Source organism: Cibotium barometz, chromosome 42 (genome assembly GCF_041138505.1).
Source record: "Cibotium barometz isolate CiBa-2024 chromosome 42, ASM4113850v1, whole genome shotgun sequence".
NCBI lineage: Eukaryota > Viridiplantae > Streptophyta > Polypodiopsida > Cyatheales > Cibotiaceae > Cibotium > Cibotium barometz.
The window spans coordinates 10,835,801-10,855,381 of record NC_141087.1 but is presented as its reverse complement, the minus strand read 5'-3'; the positions used below and the strand labels follow the sequence as shown (position 1 = coordinate 10,855,381).

The 19,581-nt window shown below is 47.2% G+C and overlaps 1 protein-coding gene across 1 annotated transcript in view; it reads right to left on the bottom strand.

Moving 5' to 3' along the window:
• The window catches only part of LOC147614156 (uncharacterized), a 57,071-nt gene extending 40,221 nt beyond the window's left edge, over positions 1–16,850 (bottom strand). Inside the window, exon 1 of the mRNA XM_086780692.1 lies at positions 16,684–16,850. Within this exon, the coding sequence (XP_086636818.1) occupies positions 16,684–16,756 (73 nt within the window). The 5' untranslated portion in view covers positions 16,757–16,850. The remainder of the gene's footprint in view (positions 1–16,683) is intronic.
• Positions 16,851–19,581: the final 2,731 nt, after the last annotated feature.

The window sequence follows — 19,581 nt, the reverse complement described above, 5'->3', positions numbered from 1 at the left end:
CCCACAGATTCGGCTCGGCAGGCTGCCTCAGGGACACCTGCTCAGGCCACAGAGACCTCGGAGTGGCAGCCTGGACAGGGGCGCCGTCGAGGGAGACAGCCACAGCAGCACGCCCCGGTACCGCTGCAGCAGCAGCAACAGTCTCAGCCTCACTGGGTTCCCGTGAGGAACAGATTTGCTCCCCTTCAGGAGGAGACCCCTGCAGCGACCGAGGACCAGGAGATGCCAGCTCCCCCTCCTTCACCTCCCCCACACCCATCCCCTCCCACCGCCTCGCTTCCACCTTCGCCTCCTCCCGTCCCCGCTCCGGCCTCGGCAGCGGCTCCCTCTCCTCCTCCCTCGCCTCCCCCTCCTCCCCCTCCGCCCGCCTCGCCTTCCCGGGAGGTTCTGGCAGCTCCCTGGCGCTCACCTGCAGTCCGGAGGGCGCTGAGCACTGACCTCGCTCGAGCATCACAGAGGAGACCTATGCCGATTAGGGCCTCACGGATTTCATCTATCCGCAGTCGGCTGAGTCGTCTCGGCATTCGACAGCGCTCGGCGGCGTTTGATTATACCTTTACACGGCTTTTTGGAGCAGAGGGCCCCCATGTGTCACTATTTGGGCATTCTCTGCGCTTCAGGCCTATGGACGAGTTCTGTAGGATGGACTGGCATCTTATGGTTGGGGACTTATGTCTACACCGAGAGCCAGTAGGCTGGATATATGGGTTGGGATTGTGTATCTGCGCCCAAATCCAGAGTGTGGTACCACGGACTACAAGCTAAATGAATAGGGAGACTGTTCAATGCATCCTTGCATAACATGTTTGCAAGTTAAAAATCCTGTCTTTGCATGAACTATTTGATTGCATGCAAGATTTGTTTGTGTAGTTCACATGTAGGGGACGCCCTCTTGTGAACCGTGCGAGTGAAACTGTATTCTGACCTCGTTTGTGGGCTGTAGACAGGTGGTAAGTACACCACTTTACTCTTTTATGAGTTAAAGCAATGTATTCTTTGTTTTGCAGGTCCACACTTTAATAAGTGTGTCCGCCCAAGTTATAAGTGAGATTGGGCGTCCACACTTCATTAAAGCTCGGGCGGACAAACTATACGTAAGAATAGACTAGAATTCCCTTCCGGTCGGCTAGGCGAGTGTCCAGGCACCCTTCCCACTAAATTTGTGTGGAAAAGGGATGGTTATGGACTGGGTGGCAGTATGAGGACCTGTCACCATGCTATTACTCATTTTGAAAATTACCTCTCTCTACACTCTCTCTCTAGAAATAGGCGCCCCCCTTCAAGAGAGCCTATTTTTGTTATTCTCTCTAACTTTTTGCTTGGTGAGAGTGCTGATTTTCATTCCCTCTTGCTCCCAGCTCCAATGGAAAGCTTGAAGATTCTTCCTTTCACAGTTAAGCCTCCAGTTGCTCACCTTTTCACTCTATCTCTCTCTTCTAAATGAATATGGAGTCTCCTAACCATTCTACCGCCCCCAAATTCTGCTGAAACCCTAATTTTCAGAAACCCTAATTCTGCAGAAACCCTAATTTCAGAAACCCTAATTTTGGAGGAAACCATACCAAGCTGTGCCCCTTACTCATAGGCATCTAAAGAGCCCAAAATGCCCAATTTTGGACTCATATAACCTGCTTAAAACCCTAAAAATCAGAAACCCTAATTTCAGCCGGAAGTGGAAAACGGTCACATTCAAGCTGTAGTTCGTCCGCACGGAGGTGGAGCTCGACATTGATCGTCCAATACTTGGTAAGAGCATTTTGCAAGCAATTTTCAATTTGAGATTCGAATGCTTTGTCAATATGGTCTCCTATGTCTCGGTCCTGGCACACACATGTGTATGTGTATGGATGCCAGTGGAGCATAGCTGCGTTTGACAAGCTTCAAGGAATCAAGGAACGAAGCTACTCTCAAGTGAAGCTATGGATTCCATCGTCTACGACAAATTTGTTTGCAATGCTGTTTTCATGATCATGGATGCACTTGAACAGTTTGGCATGTGAATGCCCGTGAGGCTTGTAACAGTTTTCCTTGATAATAAAATCTATTACAAGGGGGGTCGGCCCTTTCCGGCCCTAGTGCAGTGTGCAAAAATAAAATTCAGCTTCTTACTCTATTGTGTTGCGCCATTTAAAATTGTTTAATTATGTTAATAGCTTAAGTGTTTGCCAAGATTGTGCTCAACCCCGACCGGGGGAATCTCATTGGTATCAGAGCCTAGGATCTTCCTCCTTTCTGTGTGGAAGACGGTCCTAATCTAGCTTACACTAGCTGTTAGCATTCTTAAGCATTATGGCGAGCCAAACAGGTACTTCACGGGATGTAAATCCAAGGAAGAGTACATATGTGAAGCCAAGAGGAGACAATGTGCATGATGATACTCAAATGCATGAACAATACACTGCTGAAAATGTTTTTCTTGGGTCACATGATGGTATTGCACATGCCGGACAGCCATCTTATGTTAGAAGGGAAGGAAATGCAACTCATGTATATATGGGACAGCCATCCCGAGGTAAGGAGAAGGCTATACAGAGTGATGCACATGATGCTATGCAGGCTGAAATTGCAGACCTCAAAAGGCAATTATGTATGATGCAAAAACAACTCAAGGATATGCATGAAGACTCACAGTCAAGGCATGTATCTCGTGTGTCAAAGCATTCTCCTTTTGTGAATGATGCATTGGAAAATGTTGCCATGGAATTGGGGGTTCAACCAAGAGATATGGCTGTCTCTTACCTCATGGGACAAGGTGATGTAGTTACTCGAAAGGAAGGAGGGCTTAGGTTTAAAAAGCCTCCTCTTATGAATCAACATGCAGCTGAAACATCAAAGCTTAAATCTATTGTGCGACAGGAAAGAGAAGAGGCGTCTGCTACCTCTCATCATGCCTCTACCGCACATGTTTCTCCTCCCCACAGGTCATCTATTAAAGCTCATGAAAGTCTTCTCAAGGAACCGACTCATAAATCAGCCCCTCCTCATGATGGAATTGAGCGATATGTTCCTACTAATGAAGCAAATAAGCAACCAATCGAGAGAGATGAAGAGGAAACGCATCAACATAAGAAGAAGAAGACTAAAGAGTTTACTGCAGGTGACAAAACAGTTAAGTTTGAGTATTTTCATGGAGAATATGATTCTACCAAAGCTCTATCTTTTATCTCCCAATTTGAAATTGCTTTTCATGAGGGAGAATTTTCAGAATCATCAAAACTCAGACATGTGGGCATGTACATGAAAGGCACTGCTGCTCATTGGTGGTTGGCCGAGAAGCTTTCCGGCAACACCATTTCTACATGGGCTGAATTCAAACAAAAGTTTTATGATCAATTTTTGCCTCCAAATTTTACTCAGGATATATGCAGGAAGTGGGACAGGTTGGAGCAAAAAGAAGGGCAATCCATTACCTCTTACGTCTCCAAATTTTGGGAGGTATTAATGGAAGTGTTACCCTTCATGACCGTTACTGAAGAAGAAAAGAAGAGGAAATTTGAGTCAGGATTGCAACCCATCTTCCAAAGAGGACTACAAATCTATCCAAACCAAACTCTTCGTCAACTCATAAACTCGGTCTTGGCTTCCGAAGAGCTTAATGTCAAATGGGTGCAATCTAGAATTGACCAAAGCTTGGGCAAGGGTAAGGAGAAAGCTGGTTTTAATGTGCAAAAGGGTGGACAGCCCTTTAGAAGAGATTTCAAAGCCATGCACAAAGCTGAAAATTCAGATTTGAAGGATGTAAAGCCCCCTCAAAGAGCTGAAAATGCAAAAGAAAAGAAACCGTGGCAGAAAAAGGGTGTTTATGGCTTGACTCCTCAACAAAGGGTACAATACATTCGTGAAGGCAAATGCTTTAGATGCGGTAGTAAAGATCACATCTCTCCACAATGCCCTAACAAGAATAAGAAGCCAGAAGAGCCTAAAGTGCATGTCAACATGGTATATGATGTACAGGGCAACACGGGACATGCAAACATGCATAGAATGGTATGCAAAGCATGGGGACAACTAAAAGACCAGCCAGCTTTATTCATGTTTGATGACTGCTCCACTGACAACTTCATCTCCACTGATATGGCTGCTGCCTTGGGGATTGAAGTAGGTGACATGGGACCCGAAATTCATGCATGTTCAGCTTTTCTGGAAAAAGATGTGAAGGTTACACCCCTTATTGGAAAGCTGCGAATGCATATCCAAGGATACCTCGACCACGAGAACTTTCTCGTTGCCCCTCTTAGTGGATGTGATGTATTACTGGGAAAACCTTGGCATGCACGCCTTGAGCCTACCAAGAATTACAAGACCAACAAAATCACTTTTATGTATAAAGGTAGAGAGCATCATTTAGATGCAGGTGTGTCGGGTGATACTATCCCCGTTGTATCTCATATACAAATCAATAAAGCAATGAAAAAGAGTGTTTCTTCGTACTTGGTTTTTGTACGTGATAATGTGGAACACAGTAATGTACATGTGGACACTCTTACTAAAGAGAGGCTGAAATTTTTAAGCGAATTCGGGGATTGTTTTGCTGACTCTTTACCTAATGTAATGCCTCCTTCACGGCCAGAAGATCACCGCATTGAATTAGTTCCAGGGAATTCACCTCCAAATAGGCCAGCATATCGTGTTAGTGCTTGCCAACAAGAAGAGATTATGAAACAAGTGGGTGAACTACTTGAGAAAGGCTTGGTGCGGCCTAGTTCTTCGCCATTTTGTTCACCCGTTCTTCTTGTACAAAAGAAAGACGGTTCATTCCGTATGTGTGTGGATTACAGGGCATTAAATAAGATTACCATCAAGAATCGGTTTCCCATACCGAGGATTGATGATATCTTGGACAAGCTGGATGGATCATCTTGTTTTAGTCGCATTGATCTTAAAAGCGGCTATCATCAAGTGCGAGTGATGCCACAGGATGTACATAAGACAGCATTTCGCACTTCTTTTGGTCTCTATGAGTATTTGGTTATGCCATTCGGTCTTACAAATGCCCCGGCTACTTTCAATCGCATGATGGACCGAATTTTCAGAAATCATAGAACTTTTACAGGTGTGTTCTTTGATGACATTCTTGTATTCTCCAAGAATGAGGAGGATCACAAAAAGCACTTAAGAGTGGTCTTTGAAGAACTAAGGCAGCATAAGCTTATGATCAACGCCAAAAAGAGTGAATTTTTCCTTTCAGAGATTCACTACTTGGGACACATAGTATCAAAGGATGGTGTACGAATGGATCCTGCAAAGATCCAAACCATCAAAGATTGGCCAGAACTTAAATCTATTCATGAAGTCCGAAGCTTTCTTGGTCTATGTTCATATTACAGGAGATTTATCTTTCACTTTGCAATGATTGCTTCGCCATTGCATGAACTCACCAAGAAACGTCCTATGTTTAAATGGACAGAGGTTGAGATTAATGCTTTCAATAAGCTCAAAAATGCCATTATCACAGGGCCAGTCTTAATCATTCCAGACTTGCAAAAGCCATTTGTGGTAGAATGTGATGCTTGTGGCAATTGCATTGGAGCCGTCTTAAATCAAGAAGGACATGCCATTGCATTTGAAAGCAGGAGATTGCAAAATGCTGAACTTACTCTTGATGTTTATCAGAAGGAATTATTGGCCGTCATTCATGCTCTCACAGTATGGAAACATTACTTATTGGGAGCTGAATTTGTTGTCAAAACTGATCACCAAAGTTTGCGGTACTTTCTTACGCAAACTAAACTCTCTGAGAAACAAATGAGAATGGCCAATTTTCTCTCAATGTTTCATTTTCAGATTTTGCATACTCCTGGCAAGAAAAATGTGGTAGCAGATGCATTGTCCAGAAAACCATATGTGGCTGCAATTTCGGTTGCTTCTCATCAAGACTTGTCTACTATGCGAGAAATGTACCATTTGGATGCTGATTTTTCAGATTTATGGGCTGATTTAATGACTGGTCATACACATGCTTCTTATGTGGTCAAAGATGGTTATATCATGAAGGATAACTGCTTATGTGTGGTTTCAAACATGAGACAAAAAGTTTTGGATGAATGTCATGCACCACCTTATGCAGGGCATAGAGGGATACTCCCTACTACTCAAATGATTGAGAGATACTTCTTTTGGCCAGGTATGAGGAAAGATATAGAAGCCTATGTACGTGCATGTGTCACCTGCCAAAAGGTAAAATTTGATAGGCAAAAGACTCCTGGTTTGCTTCAGCCTTTGCCTATTCCGGACCAGCCATGGGAAAGCATTGCAATGGATTTTATTATGGATTTACCCCGCACCCCAAATGGCAATGATGCAATATGGACAATTGTGGACAGGTTTAGTAAACAAGCACATTTTCTACCTGTCAAAAAGACCATAAAACCAGAACATATGGTCAAAATTTTTGTGTCACAGGTATTTAAACACCATGGTATGCCCAAATCAATTGTGGGAGACAGGGATCCCCGAACAAGAAGCCTCTTTTGGAGAGCTCTTTTTGATAACATGGGCACAAAGCTGAATTTTTCTTCAGCTTATCATCCTCAAACGGATGGACAAAGTGAAGCTGCAAATTCAGCTGTGTTGGATTTGCTTAAATGCTATGTGACAGATCAGAAATCTTCTTGGGAAAAGTATCTACCGCTTGTAGAATTTGCATACAATAATACGGTACATGCTTCTACAGGCAAGGCCCCATTTGAGATCATTTATGGCAAAGTGGTATTGCCACCTATCTTACGCACAAAAGATGAGATATTTGCTGCTGATGACTTTGTCAGGGACCTTGATATTGCCTTTTCACAAGTTCGGACAGCCATTGCACGCTCTCAAGCAAAGCATAAGAAAGCTGCCGACAAGCATAGAAGGCAATTGGACATTAAAGAGAATGACTTGGTATTGCTAAAATTTGAGAAAGCTAGACTCAGGAAGAGGTCTGGCAAGGAGAGAGCATGCCCAAAACTCTCTACCAGGTATTATGGACCCTTCAAGGTGATCAAGAAGATCAATGATGTGGCTTTTCGACTTGCTTTACCGGATCATTGGAAGATTCATAATGCATTCCATGTGAGCCTCTTGCGCAAATATGTGGGACCGGAACCTTTGGAACCGGCTATGGAAGATCCACCAGAGGTGGAAGAGCTGGAAGAGGTATTGCAGCCAGAGCAAATTGTGTTTCATAAGGAGCGAAAGTTTGCAGGTGGCAAACTCCAGAGGCGCTACCTTGTGAAATTCAAGAACTATTCTCCTATGGATGCAAAATGGATGGATGAAACATACTTTCAGGAGTATCCGCAGCTCCTCCAAGCATATTTGGAAGCATTTCAGTTGCGGTCAACTGTTTAGAAGCAGGGGAGGATGTCACTATTTGGGCATTCTCTGCGCTTCAGGCCTATGGACGAGTTCTGTAGGATGGACTGGCATCTTATGGTTGGGGACTTATGTCTACACCGAGAGCCAGTAGGCTGGATATATGGGTTGGGATTGTGTATCTGCGCCCAAATCCAGAGTGTGGTACCACGGACTACAAGCTAAATGAATAGGGAGACTGTTCAATGCATCCTTGCATAACATGTTTGCAAGTTAAAAATCCTGTCTTTGCATGAACTATTTGATTGCATGCAAGATTTGTTTGTGTAGTTCACATGTAGGGGACGCCCTCTTGTGAACCGTGCGAGTGAAACTGTATTCTGACCTCGTTTGTGGGCTGTAGACAGGTGGTAAGTACACCACTTTACTCTTTTATGAGTTAAAGCAATGTATTCTTTGTTTTGCAGGTCCACACTTTAATAAGTGTGTCCGCCCAAGTTATAAGTGAGATTGGGCGTCCACACTTCATTAAAGCTCGGGCGGACAAACTATACGTAAGAATAGACTAGAATTCCCTTCCGGTCGGCTAGGCGAGTGTCCAGGCACCCTTCCCACTAAATTTGTGTGGAAAAGGGATGGTTATGGACTGGGTGGCAGTATGAGGACCTGTCACCATGCTATTACTCATTTTGAAAATTACCTCTCTCTACACTCTCTCTCTAGAAATAGGCGCCCCCCTTCAAGAGAGCCTATTTTTGTTATTCTCTCTAACTTTTTGCTTGGTGAGAGTGCTGATTTTCATTCCCTCTTGCTCCCAGCTCCAATGGAAAGCTTGAAGATTCTTCCTTTCACAGTTAAGCCTCCAGTTGCTCACCTTTTCACTCTATCTCTCTCTTCTAAATGAATATGGAGTCTCCTAACCATTCTACCGCCCCCAAATTCTGCTGAAACCCTAATTTTCAGAAACCCTAATTCTGCAGAAACCCTAATTTCAGAAACCCTAATTTTGGAGGAAACCATACCAAGCTGTGCCCCTTACTCATAGGCATCTAAAGAGCCCAAAATGCCCAATTTTGGACTCATATAACCTGCTTAAAACCCTAAAAATCAGAAACCCTAATTTCAGCCGGAAGTGGAAAACGGTCACATTCAAGCTGTAGTTCGTCCGCACGGAGGTGGAGCTCGACATTGATCGTCCAATACTTGGTAAGAGCATTTTGCAAGCAATTTTCAATTTGAGATTCGAATGCTTTGTCAATATGGTCTCCTATGTCTCGGTCCTGGCACACACATGTGTATGTGTATGGATGCCAGTGGAGCATAGCTGCGTTTGACAAGCTTCAAGGAATCAAGGAACGAAGCTACTCTCAAGTGAAGCTATGGATTCCATCGTCTACGACAAATTTGTTTGCAATGCTGTTTTCATGATCATGGATGCACTTGAACAGTTTGGCATGTGAATGCCCGTGAGGCTTGTAACAGTTTTCCTTGATAATAAAATCTATTACAAGGGGGGTCGGCCCTTTCCGGCCCTAGTGCAGTGTGCAAAAATAAAATTCAGCTTCTTACTCTATTGTGTTGCGCCATTTAAAATTGTTTAATTATGTTAATAGCTTAAGTGTTTGCCAAGATTGTGCTCAACCCCGACCGGGGGAATCTCACCATGAGCCAGCACCCATCCGAGTGCATGTAGTGATACCCCCGGCCCGCGGGGAGGAGGCACTAGACTCAGCGGTGGCCTTCTCGTTCCCTCTATGTGGACCTTGTGATCGGGAGTGGACTCTAGAGCTCGCTCTCAGCACGTTGAAGACTCAGGCAGTTGAGTTTTCTCACCACATGAGCGACTTGGAGGTTACAGATGTGCTAGGCCGACTTTGGGAGTTGGCTCATTTTGTCTTGGATCCCGAGGGAGTGGATACATCCGGGATTCGGCATTTGGTCGTGCGCATAGTTGCAGATTTGGCACGCGACCCAGGATATGTGAGTATTCACGAGGTTACTATGTCCGAGCAGGAGGCAGTCGTCATGGGTCACAGCCACTGGCGCCTGATCCGGGATACTTGCAGTACACCGGGTGGGCAGACTCGCAGCCGTTCGGATGGGGACTACTCTCCATCCAAGCCGCTTGCGAAGGCCCGCCGCACGGCTGAGACAGCCTCCACCTCAGTAGGACATCCATGAGGATCATCTCATGGAATGTACAGGGCCTTGGCGGAGCACACTTTATACGCTATCGAGGCTGCTTGAGGCAGGAGCTACAGAGATGCCTGGTTGGTGGCAGCATTGACATTCTGATGATGCAGGAGCATCACTTGGGAGAGAGCAGGATCCGGAGATATGGTTCGGTGATGCCTGGTAGATGGGATACTTTCTGGTCTGCAGGGTTTGGTCCTTTGGGAGGACAGGGAGGAGTATGCATGGTTATTGCAGATGCATGGCGGCAGGCCATTGTGGATCGAGGGATCATTGTGCCTGGTAGAGCACAGTATGTCATTCTGAGGATGCATGATGAGCTATTGGGTGTGCTCAACATCTATGCGCCCAATCATGCTAGTGCCAGAGCAGAGTTCTGGACTCAGGTTACAGATGCATTGCCAGAGGCCGCACATTGGTGTGTTGGGGGAGACTTCAACATGCTTGAGGACCCGGCAGATAGGGTGGGAGGCAGTCATGTTACAGTGCACGGCACGGAGCTTGCAGCTTGGGACCGGTTTTGTATGACATTGAGGATCACTGATGCATGGCAGCATGGGGCTTTCTCCCGGTCTCAGGACAGTCTTAGTTTCTCTCGGTCGGATCGCCGGCAGGGAGGGACTAATCTATCTCGGATTGATCGCTTTTATGTGGGCGATTGGTTGGGGGAGCGAGGGGGCTCCGTCGGCATTCTTGCTGGCACCTCATTTTCAGATCATGCGCCAGTTATACTGACTTTGGAGGAGGGGACACGGGAGCCCAGCTTGCAGTTGAGGATCCCAGAGAGGGTACTTGCAGACCCCAGTCTCGCTGAGGACATTGAGAGGATCTGGCATGATAGTCAGTGCTCTGACCAGGATGCAGCGGGCCAGTGTGCCCAGGGACTCATTGATCTTAGCTCTTTTCTTCACGCTGCAGCTTTGACACGACTGGGAGAGATTCGCGAGCGGGAGCAACGGCTGAGACGCAGCCTTGCTTCGCTACAGCGCCTTCAGGAGCAGCAGCCTGCATGTGAGTGGGTGGCGTCCCAGCTGAGCCAGGCACGCCAGGAGGTTAGAGAGGCAGAGGAGCAGAGACATGAGTTTTATTATCGTCGTCAGGCCTCTCAGTGGACGCAGCTTGGTGATAGAGTGACTGGGGAGTTTTTTGAGATCACTGGACCCCGTCATGCGCGAGCAGGGGTTCGCCAGCTTGGTAGACCGGATGGATCGATAGCTACTGAGCTCGGGGAGATCAGAGCCATTGCCACTGCTTTTTATCGTGACTTGCTTTCAGCGGAGCCAGCCACTGAGGATCGAGATGTATGCAGACAGACAGTGTGGGCCCATGTGCAGAGGAGGGTCACAGACCATATGCGCACAGTTCTAGGTGCGCCTCTGTCAGAGATTGAGCTTGCCGAGGCCTTGAGGGTCCTGCCGCGACATAGTTGCCCAGGGGAGGACGGACTGACGCCGGCCTTTTTTATGCGCTATTGGGACCTTTTGGGGCCAGGCCTCCGCAGGGGCTTTCAGCATGTTTTGGACACTGGGGTGATGCCGCAGAGCTTTTCAGAGGGCTTGATCTATCTTATCCCCAAGGGGGAGGGAGTATCGGATGACATTCGGCATTGGAGGCCTATTACGATCCTCAATACTGTATACAAGGTCTTGGCAAAGGCCTTGAGTTTGAGGATCCAGCCCTTCCTGGGGGAGTTGATTCATGCTACTCAGACCGGATTTGTCAAGGAGCGCAGTATCCTTGACAACATCTTTACTTTTTGGGAGGCGACGGCCCGTGCTAGGTTTCTTGGCGAGGACTTGGTCGTGATGCTTCTCGATTTTGAGAAGGCATACGATAGAGTTGATTGGGGATTCTTAGAGGGCACTATGCTGCGCCTGGGCTTTGAGCCAGGATGGATCAGAGGGGTGGCAGCTTTGTATTCCACAGCTCGCAGCCACGTGCTGATTGCAGGAGGTCGGGGGCCGAGTTTTGAGCTGACCAGATCAGTCCGTCAGGGGTGTCCTCTCGCCCCTTTCCTTTTTCTCTTCTTTGCGGAGGCTATGAGTATGTATTTGACGGCAGAGGAGGTTGGTTTGAGAGGACTTCAGCTCCCAGTCCGGGGGGAGGATTTGCTTGATGCAGAGTTTGCAGACGACACGGGCTTATTTTTGCATGGCCAAGAGGCCAATCTTATTCGGGCAGAGCAGTCGCTCCAGGTTTTTAGTGCAGCTTCGGGAGCATTGATCAATTGGCGCAAGACAGTGGCCTTTTGGATCAGTAGTGCTCCCACTCCGGCATGGAGTCCGGACCCCGGTTTTAGATGGATTCCTTCCGGCACAGCAGTGCGGTATTTGGGATGCCAGATTGGCCTCGATTTGTCACCCGAGCAGCAGATTGCCCCGCTTCTTCTGAGCATTCGGAAGAAGCTATTGTATTGGAGTACAGCTCGACTATCCTTGGCTGGGAGGGTGGTGGTGGCAAATCAGGTGCTGTTAGCGACTATGTGGTACATTACGTCTTGCTGGATTTTCTCGAGCTCTTGCATCAGCCAGGTACAGAGGCTGATCAGGAACTTTCTGTGGTCTGGGCGGGACGGTCAGCCAGCCCGGGCAAAGGTTGCATGGGCAGTTATTACACTTCCGTTGGCTCAGGGCGGTTTGGGCATTATAGATCCAGTCGATCAGAGTAGAGCCTTATTGGGGAAGCTTATTGTTCGGGGGTTGCTTCCAGGCGCTGAGCCTTGGAAAGAGCTCCTCTTGCAGCGACTGCAGGCCCGGGCGCCTCCTGCAGGGGGTACTTGGGCACCAGAGATTCGCTGGATATTCATAGAGATGAGGAGGACAGGCCTCAGTAGAGGATGGGAGGACAGATTTGCTTTGAGTATCCTGCGAGCTTGGGAGCTACTGAGACCGGGGCTCTCTCAGCGGCCTCCGTCTTGTGTTGAGGAGCGGGCCAGGCAGTCGCTCATCTGGAGCCCAGCGGTTCGTACAGAGCAGGGTCATATGCTGGGTTCTCGGCCTCGTCTAGCCTGGGGACCTTTAGCGGCAGGCCCAGCTCGTAGTTTTGGAGACTGGCAGGCTTTCTGCAGTCTACCAGAGGAGACCCAGGTGGAGAGGCTGAGTCACTTCAGAGGGGGGTTGATTATGAGGGATGATATTCGGGAGGCACTTACAGAGGAGTGGTTCACACCTCTCGAGCCAGTGGCCCCACGGTGGATGGGTGCCTTCACACAGTTGGAGATCCTGATTGCTGTCAGAGTTAGCACTGAGGATGGCAGATGCCTCTATTATGAGATTCAGGATGAGGGCCGACTCCAGAGAGTGGAGGTGGAGTCGCCTTTGGTTGCAGAGTGCACCTTTCAGAGGATTCGGGTAGTGGCGGCCGCTTCTCGGAAGTGGCATATTGACCCCGACCCTGCTGACGTGCTCCCGGATTGGCGCATATGGGCATATGCAGCGCGCCCCTTGGCCCGGCTGCAGTGGGACCCCGGAGAGTACGAGTGGCATGATCCTTATGCATCCCTTGAGGCCACAGAGATCACATTTTTCCAGTATACTGTTCGGCTGGGACGGCATATCTTGACGGCGAGGAGGACGGTTTCTCCAGCGGCATCGGGGCATTGGCGATTGCAGGGACTATCACAGGAGTTCCTGGAGGATTTCTGGGCTCGGCTCTGGGCTAGTCGACAGGCCCGCAGGATCTCGGCTTTTCAGTGGCTGGTCGCCCACAGGGGCTCAGCAGTTGGCACTTGGCTTGTTTACAGCGGTCTCCCGGCGGCCTGCGTCCGATGCGGCCACCCTATGGAGACACAGCGACATTGCCTTTGGGACTGCCCTCAGGCTCAGCAGATTTGGCTGCGGATGCTGCGTATTCTGGCCCCCCTCTCTCCAGAGGGTATGTTTACGTGGGGTGCCGCTGCTTGGTCGACTTCGTCAGGGCCTGCTATGGGCTATGAGATGGAGCAGGGCAGTCAGGCCATCAGCTTTATTAGGGGCCAGCCTCGCCTGGTTCCGGCACCGGATTACTCGTCCGCCAGCTGGACACAGGAGAGGGATTTACGATGGGAGCTCCTCAGCAGCCTCACCATCTGGTTCACCTGGAGGGCCCGGTGCTTCACGGCCTTTGAGGGGAGATTGGAGCCACCAGCAGAGACTGTTCGAGGGATTTGGCAGGAGTTGATCCACACCCTGCGAGGACAGTACGACCGCATCCGGGGAGACTCGGATGAGGCGATCTTACGGCGCCAGGCCTTTCATACCACTTGGCGCTGCGGCCCGTTCTACACCCTACACACGGGATCCCCCCGTTGGCACTACAGGCCTCCTGTTTGGCTCTTCCCCCCCCCCCATTGTATGATTTAGCCGTTCAGTCCTTTAGACTGATGTTTGTACTTTGCAGCACCTAGGGAGAGTCTCCCGGGCTGCCATGATGTATTCACTGCTCTTCTCTCTGTTAGGAGCAGGAGAGATCTCTTTTGTAGCCCTACGGGCGTTTTTTACATAACTAATGAAAGGATCTTTTCTCGGAAAAAAAAAAAAGAAGACACCCAGGTAGTGTTAGGCACATAAGCACTCAAAGGTGCATACGAACCTGACACGGTCTCCGGCTGAGTTGATGACAATGGATCTCCGGACGACCATGGTGGTACCTATCCTCCCTGATAGAATGTCCCAAACCGAAGTCCAAGCTGTCGGCTAGACTGTGCAACAAGGCTCTCTAGATGAGGCTGGATATCGTGGTCCAGTACTGGCACACTAGCTGTAGGCCTGTATCCCCCTCTGGAAGCGAAGTACAGAGGAAGGTCGTGATGCCAAAGGTGTAGAGGGTGAATAGGTGTAGACAAGCTGGTCGTCTCCCAATGTAAGACCTCGAATAGGGATCTCCAATGAGTAAGAAGTCCCATCCTCTGTGTGGTCTAGATCTAAGTAAGGAGAATCAACTTTTGATGTGACAAAAGCTGGTCCTCCGGAATCATGGGTGGACGATCCATGCTGTGTGCTCTTAATGTCTTCAATCCCTTTGCTCACAATAGCTCTGATACCATGAGGGCAAAAGGACGAAAGGACCAAATGTGAGATCAAAGCAAATCAACACAGCATGAAATGGATGAATAAGTGTATATATAATGGTGAAGTAATCCAGTACAAGGGGCCCTCTAATGTGAGGTGACTCTCAGTAGTAGACCGGCGAAGAAGCAGAGACGAAGTCGAAGCAAGAGGCTCAGTCAATGATGAAGGCTCACATCGGGGACAGCAATGGCACTCCATGAGGAAGTAGAGGTAGAAGGCTGCAACCTTAGGACTGTAGTAGATGCAAGTGCACTGCTGAATACTGATGGAGCAGAAACGCTGCAGGAGTAGGGCTGGTGATGAAGATGTGCGCATAGATCAACCAGGCTTCTGCAGCGGTAGAGCCGACGGCTGAAAGTGATGCGTGAGGCTGAAAATGCTGCTGAATGCATTGACAAAGGTTCAATTGGTGTAGACAATGATCAATATGTTGGTTGATATAGCTGAGCTGCTGCTGTCATATGATGCGCAGGAGGTATGCCGGCTCATTGACATATGGTTGATCGTATGCGATGATGTAGGTTCAGCCGACTGCGGTCGTATGATGCACAATGATGAAGATAGTGTTGGAGGAGAGCGCCGGCTGCTGATTGATGCTGAGGGGCATGTTTATATAGCGCTGGCTGGTGTGGTTGGCCAGCCCCAACTGACCAGCAAAAAAAAGGCCTTTTAGGTAAATAATGGGTGCCCTTTTGGGCTGGTTGTCACACAATAAATCCATTGCATAATGCATATGCACACATCTCTGCTTGCTTGAAACTAATTTCGCATGACTTGTTCTCGTGTGACTACCTGTTATGACGTGTCAAGTTCACAGGTAGGGGATGCCCACCCATGAGCCGTGCGAGTGCCCTGTATTTTGACATGGCTTGTGGCATGTGAACAGGTGGTAATTCATTTAAACCTTTGTTTATTTCTCTAAGACTTTATAACCTTAGCAGTTCACATTCTTTTAAGTTGGGCACCATCCATTGGCTAGTGCTCGAGGCGCTCCTTCGGCTTGATGGACTTATGGAGTCCAAAGAGAGCCAAGTAGTTGATTACTTGCTCGCCTTGCTTTTGAGAGGGATTTTCCCATGGCTTCTTAAGATTGTGTTAATAGTTCGTGGAGGAAAACTCCTTCACAAAGCTTGACAATAGATGTCCCTAGTCCAAACCCACTTGTTGCCTCTAGTGTGGCTGTCATCTACAGAGCCCAACAAGTGATTGAATCATCATCCACCTTCCCATTATACTTCGGAGGTTTCAACATCTTGAACATCTAGGCCTGCTCCATCTGAGAAACATACATAAGCCCAACAGTCCAACCCAAGAATGCCACCATGGTGATGTAGATCAAGAACAAAAAAAACTCCTCGAATAAGAGCTCAATGATGTATCATGAGAAGGAGATTGGTGTCATTGATGCTAGTAGCGACCATCATGCAACCACTCATGGCGGCTCTCTAGGAGCTAGGTCCTCTACTTCTATTGAGCTACTCCATCAGATTTATCTGTTGTGCATTTTAAGATCTATATTACCCACACACTTGTCCAACGAGTACATTGTGAGTTTGGTTTAAAAGATCTAAAGCCTAATCATGTGACAAGTCCTCCTACGTGTACTTTTTTCTTAAAATCTCTACCTGGAGCATCACTAATGGTATTGACACCATATTTGAATGTGCTAGAAATTTCTAGGTGGACACTAAGGGCCACTTCACAAAGGACTTCGGTGACCCCCTTTCACCACAAAAGTGTATGGAGATCCATGGCCACCGTTGCATCCGGACCCACTTGCAAAGGGCAACCTTCAAGAGACACCAGATGTCGGAAAGCCGTGGGGGGTTGTTCGCAAAGACAACCCTAATGATTGATTGGCTCTCACTTGAACAAGTGATCTGAACTTCTAATACTGGTAGAACTTCATCCTAATCCGCCTGCGTAGTGAGCTTGGTTTAGGAATCATAATATCAAACCTGTAAAAAATCTAAATCCAAGCTGATTTCTCAGCTATGCAAAGCAAAGGGACCTAGATAATTGACATGGCAGAACGTCAAGCTCTTAGTAGGTGGATAAAATCAATCCCCTCCCCCACACACACACACACAAGTTGAAGATTAACGTAGCTCAAAAATGCCTGATTTTCTTTCAGAAAAAAATCTACCTTCAGGAGATGCCGATAGTAAAAAAGAAGCTTGCGGTCGCTTAATCGCAGAGGAAGCCACAACTTCTGCCATTTACCTACGATCTATTAAAACTCCTGCAGTTTCTTTTCCGTTGCCGTTACTTCTAATTAATCTTTAGTGGAGAATAATCTTTTCCTGGTTGCCTTTGTAAAAGGCAAGACTATAGTCTATAATATATTATACTCTATAAACTAGAATATATTTATTTATTTATTTATTCAGAACGTTTAGTGTGCATATTCCATTAATTAATACCATAGTAAATTACTTCAAATCATTCTTTACATCCAAACCCAGTTAACTTAGATGACCTACCTGAGTACACCACCACCTAGTCATACACCTTACTTGTCTACATTCAAAAGTTTACATAACAACTCTTCCTCCATTACAAAACTAGACTATGGTATCCAAGTTGAAAAAAAAAATCCCATCCTAAGTTACTACGTTAACCTTGGTCCCTAAAGTTTAACCCTATGCCCCTCCACTACCCTGCTCGGTCACCGCATTCCCTCCGTGCCTCCTCCAACGTCCCATGTATCTACTCTTCCTTGCTCATCATGCTGCCTCTAGAATCCATACTCCACAATGTTCTCTTCCTCCTTGTCCTTGAGATGGAAGAGAGATAGAAGAGAAGCTTTGGCCTTATTCGTAGAAAAGACTAAGGGAGAAGACATGCGAGTCAAATAGAAAACCAACCTACAAACCACAAAGCCATGACGAAGGAGATGAAGAAAGCGATGCTAAGAAGATGAAGGTCGATGCAAGAAGCTACATGCATTAAACTCTCCTGCATCAGGGTACGCTCACCTGAAACTACGAGAGGAGTTACAGACACGTACACAATTTATGATTTAAAAGAGCACCGAAAAATCAAATTTTGGCCCTATTTAAAAATAGAACGTAAGGTAATGGAGGCCGACATAGATAGAAAGCAAGCAAAAACAGAAATCCACAATGCAGACCCCCACACCATTTTCATTTTTGACCTTACATAAAACCTTAATAAACATAACAAGCTTTTGGTGCGTTGAACCCAAGGTTTGTATGCACCAACTAGTTAATTAATCACAAAAAACATTTTGGTGCCATATTGAAAAAATTATGAGCTTCGTGATTCGTGATGCTTTGTTTTAAGGTGGTTTCTAGATGTCGGTTTCATGATGTAGCCTATAAAATCCCCCACCCTTCTTTCTAAATCCCGAGGCAAAAGCCCCCAGTGCGGGGGGGGAGAGAGAGAGAGAGAGAGAGAGCTGTTGGAATTAGGGTTGCAGAAAAGCACACAAAGCTTGGAGAAGAAGAAGCAAGAATGCATACAACACACAGTATTAGATTGTGTCAATGTACAAAAGATGAGTTAGCCCTAGAAGGATGGGCATATATACAAGCCGGGGGAAAAAACCTCCTAAAGAGGGAAAAAGTGCCCCGGCGGTCCTAAGTGTGTTCACACACATCACTGCCTATATATATATGGTAACAAATCCCCCTTGGGAGTGATGGTATGAACGAGAGCTGGCACTCATGTATAGGGGAGTGCCCAAAGTAGATCAGTCCACAAAGGGGAGCAAGCCCAAAGCTTTGCGGAAAGCTTCGAACTTCTCACGAGGAAGCACCTTTGTGAAAAGATCGACAAGGTTGTCCTGTGTTGGCACATAGGCCAAGCTGATCTCTCCTACTGAGAGTCTCTCCCTGACATAGTGATAATGCACCTCAATGTGCTTTGTACGAGCATGAAAAACTGGGTTTCTCGCAACTGCCAATGCGCTCTAACTGTCAGTGAAGATAGAGGTGGCAGACTCCTGTCCAACACCCAAGTCAGCCATAAGCCGTCTGAGCCACACACACTCAACCGTAGCTGTGAAAGCTGCTCTGTACTCAGCTTCACAAGTAGAAGTGGCCACAGTAGGTTGCTTCTTGCTCAACCAAGATATGCATGAGCTACCGAGCATGAAACAAAAACCCCTTGTGGACAGTCTTGTGTCATAGCAACCAGCCCAATCTGAGTCCGAAAAAGCAAGTAAATCTGGCGGCAACGATCCCCCCTTGGGATAAAACAACCCAAGATGTATGGTGCCACTCAAGTAGCGCGAAAGATGCGTTTAACTGCCTTCCAATGCTGAGACCCTGGGCTATGCACATAAACCTGTTCACCTGTGAGACTGCAAACTAAATGTCCGGCCTCGTAATGCATACATAAATGAGGCAACCAACAGCTATCTGATAGAGTGTGACATCAAAGTGATCTCTAGCATCAGGCAACAAACTAGTAAAGTTCAGATGACCAAAACGAGCATGCCATAGTTTTGCATCTGAAACTGCCTTTTCATCCAGAAACTGCATTTGCTGAATCTTCCACACACTTGTCATAAGAATTGAGCCTATACAGCCCACGAAACAAGGTGCCAGATGCAATAATCGTATCACTAGAAGTCAAATCATGAACAGTACATCTGTCATCCACAAATTTGACCACAAATCCAAGTCTAGCAAGCGCAGAGACAGACAATAGATTCTTCTTTATCCCTGGCACATACAAAGCATCTGAAAGTGTGAAAGCGCTGCCATTTGTAGCAGTAAGCATAATTTTACCAACGCCCTGGGTAAGTGTGGAACATTGTGCAGGTATGGATGTACATCCAGGTTCTGTGGATGTAGGATCTGTTGAGGATGTTGTAGGTTCTAGCAGCTCTACTGTTGCTACTGTTTTACCCACTGCTGAACAAGCTCGTATTGGGATGGTAAAGATGCGCAGGCTCATGCCTTGATTACACTTTCTGTCAAACGTAACATCACCCCACATATTCGTTTAGCTAAAATAGCAAACAGGCTTGGGATATTCTAGCTGGTTTGTATGCAGGTCGTAAGTAACGAGGCAA